General features: G+C 38.5%; 1 protein-coding gene across 1 annotated transcript; it reads right to left on the bottom strand.

The window, feature by feature from the left end:
- Positions 1-849: 849 nt before the first annotated feature.
- Positions 850-1,509, bottom strand: LOC137400496 (uncharacterized). Its single transcript, XM_068086822.1, has one exon. It carries the CDS (start codon positions 1,507-1,509, stop codon positions 850-852), a length of 660 nt encoding a protein of 219 aa, XP_067942923.1.
- Positions 1,510-3,568: the final 2,059 nt, after the last annotated feature.

Below are 3,568 nucleotides of genomic sequence, written 5' to 3'. Positions count from 1 at the left end.
GTGACCATAGTGCACCAAAGGGTTTCTGAACAGATCAAGCCGTTTGAGCCAGCAATTATTTCGGTAACTCTACCTAGCTTCCAATCATTTTTAGCTGTCTGGTTGTCTTTGACAATGACAACGTCTCCTTCTTTGACATTTGGTTGCGTCTTTGTATATTTCTGCCAAACTGTTATGGTGGTTAGATAGTCAGTTTCTATGCTTTCCAGATCTCTTCTGCTGCTGCCTTGGGCTGTCTTCCCCCGTTTACTGCTATACAAGTCATCTTTTGTGAAGTTTCAAGGTGGTGGAGCCAGTAATGGTTGGCATTTCATGGTCACTATATTAGGTGTAATCACATGATCCTTTGAATCGCTTGTTGAGGTAGCTGTCAGGGGCCTACTGTCGATGATATTCCTTGCTTCATAAAAGAAGTTTTTAGAGTGTTGGCGTTCAGTTTATTTTTCAGCTTGAAGGTCATTGCATTGAGTACTGCTCTAACCAAACAAATTGTTCTTTCCAAAGCTCCTCCTTGATGACTTGTCTCAGGTGAGTTGAATTTGAAATGAATGCGGTTCTCTAGCAAGTATTGCTTAGTTTCCTTACTGGTTATCTCTAGTTGCTTTTCAATCTCATTTTTTGCACCAACAAAAGTAGTTCCACTGCCACAATATATTGTTTGAACTGGGCCTCTCAAGGCCATAAAGCATCTCAGGGCTTGTATTAGAGTGTCTGTGCTCATGTCGTCTAAGACATTTATATGAACTGCTCTAAAGAAAAGACAGGTTATCAGAAGTCTCCATATTTTGGGCTCTGTGCGCCAGTTTTTCACGTAATAAGGACAAAAGGTGTTGATTCCAACGATTGTGATTAGATGAGTAGCCTCCATTCTTTCTTTGGGAGTTCTCTCATCAGTTTTGTGTCTGGTGCCTTTCTTAGTCTAGCACAGCTCACATGGTTAAGCACTTGCTTTACTACACCAGTTCCATTTATTATCCATATTTCAGCATCTCTAATTGCTGCGACTGTGATTCTTTTTCCTAAATGTGATATTTGTTTATGGTAATGCATTGCCAAAAGATATGCGAGGTAGGAGTTCTTAATGATGATATGGTGTTTTTGTGAATAACTCAATGTTGAAGCACTGGTTCTCCCATCAACATAAACTATACCCTCATCATCAATCTTAGAATTGAGCTTGATGAGAGACTTCTCTTTCCACTCCATAGGATAACTCTCTGCTTGTGCCATCTTTAAGACCAGTACTTCAGTCTTGTTCAGATCATTGGTGTTCAGTTCTTTGCGCCCCCGCTGTTTCTGTTTGATGAAGCTCTTCAAAAATGCTATCCTGTGCACTAGTTTCTTCAAACTACTGAATAGAGTGAATTTTTTTATGCTCTGTGTGTTAAAAGTAACCATGGTAACTAGTCCCTTCTTTGGCACTTCTTGGTCAAATTCATTGATTGTTGTGTTGACCTGATTTGTCTTAATGAAATCTAGCGCATTTGGGTTTTTGTGGAAGAGAGGCATATTTCACCACATGCCGTTATCAATGATTTATTTGGCACTTATTCCACGAGAAGCTATGTCTGCTGGATTGAATTCTGTGGGAACATAAGTCCATTGTTTGGGTTTAGTTGTCTTTCTAATTTTACTTACCCTGTTGGCAACATACAGATGAAACTTTCTGACATTGCTGAATATTTATCCTAGCACTACTTGAGAATTGCTTCAGAAGGTTTCTTTGTCCACATTAAACTTTAGTTCTTTTCTTAAATTATTGGCGAGGCGACTTGCAGTTACCGCTCCCTGCAACTCAAGCCCAGGATTTGTGGGCTTTCTAGTGGGGCTACTCGTCATTTGGCTAAGATCAGGTTGTATAAAATTGGTCCACTGTCATTAACCTGTTTAATATATGAGCAAGCACCATAACAATTCATACTTGCATTTCTGAAGTGATGCAATTCAGTGCCCACTCTGTCGGTTTCTGTTTTAAAACAACGTGGTATGCTCAATGCTGTTATATTGACCATGTCAGTTCCCCAATCTTCCCATTTGTGTTTGTCATCTGGGCACATGGGTTGGTTTCATAGTTGTTCTGAGGCAACTACTTTCTAGAGAATTTGCTTTCCTTTTAGAACCAAGAGGGAAATAAGCTCCATAGAGTCGTAAAGTGTGCTATTGTTGAGAGCGCACATCTTTTAGTTGATGGTTTGTTTTGTAACTTTTTGGATGCCAAGTAGAAAGGTCATTCTTTAAGCACCATTTCATTCCAAGCATTCATCTACTAGGAAGTGTTTCTGTAAGTATATAGCTGTAGTAGATTCACCACGCTCAGAATTAGGTACTGTAGCTAGTACTTCCTTGTTATTAAAGATAAATTTATGGAGCCTTATGCTCCCTTTTGAGCATGTTTCTCTCAAGGTTGTAATCAGGCCTTTAGTATCTTTAGCTGTAGCAATGCTTGTTACACCATCGTCGACATATAACTCATTTTGTTGGAATTTGAGGCAAATGCTGAGAGGGATTTGTAGTCATTGGCTAACCTTCATAGTCCGAAAGTTGCCACACCTGGTGACGATGTTGCATCAAGCAGGTGGACATCTGTTCTAAACTTTTTGACTTCACCCCCATTATTCATCCACAGAAATCGCAAGTAGTCTTTGTGTTCTGGAACTACCAGAAAGTTGTAGTACATTTTCTGAATGACAAATGTTACTGCTACAGGCTTTCATCAAAATCTGATTGGTATGCCAAATAAAGAGTTGATGTGATTGGGTTCAGGTAACAGCTTGTCATGTAATGAGATTCCATCAAAATTTGAATTAGCATCCGAGACCACTCGAAGTTTTTGTTTCTATTTATGTCTGACACCGAAATGATGCATGTATCATACTTGAGCCTCCGCAGCAGCTGATGTTGCCTTTTCAGCATGCCCTGCCTTTATCAGGTTGTCCACAAATGTTGTGTACTTGCATTTGTATTCTGAATCTTTGGAGAACTTTTTTAGTAAGATGTTTTTGACAATATTCAGCTTGTCTTTTATTATTGGGTGACATAGGCAATGATGATTTAAATGGCAAAAGCATGACTTAATAATTTTCACCTGCATTCTGCTGAGTTTATGTCTTTAGAATTTCATAAATTTAACATCATTTTGATATCTGTATGAATCCTCATTTGTGTCTAAGAAGTCTCTTTCGAGTATATTTAGCAACTATACTTATTTGAACGTGTTTGTTTTATAAAATGTTTTTCTAAATTTTTAGATGGTTTCTGATGTACCTCCACACACAGTCCACCCAAATAGCATTCTTACTCCATAGGCTTTGTACATTTTTCTATTAACTGCAGGCCTTGACTCTAAAAGTTGAATTACTTCTGTGGTGTTCATTCCTATTAGAAGTCCAACTGGTATGTTCATACAGGATGGGATTTGTGTTGCTATGCACTTCAGGTGGTCTAGTATTATAGCCTAATTTTGAGTGGGTAACTTATGTCCCTTACAACATACGTATTTACGTTTGTAAGCACTAGCTTGTGCATAGCTATTTGGTAAATAACCCCGCAGCATAATATCATCAAATCT

This window comes from Watersipora subatra, chromosome 7 (genome assembly GCF_963576615.1).
Source record: "Watersipora subatra chromosome 7, tzWatSuba1.1, whole genome shotgun sequence".
In the NCBI taxonomy this organism is placed as follows: domain Eukaryota; kingdom Metazoa; phylum Bryozoa; class Gymnolaemata; order Cheilostomatida; family Watersiporidae; genus Watersipora; species Watersipora subatra.
The sequence above is the reverse complement of the archived record's forward strand: the minus strand, read 5'-3'. Positions and strand labels throughout refer to the sequence as shown.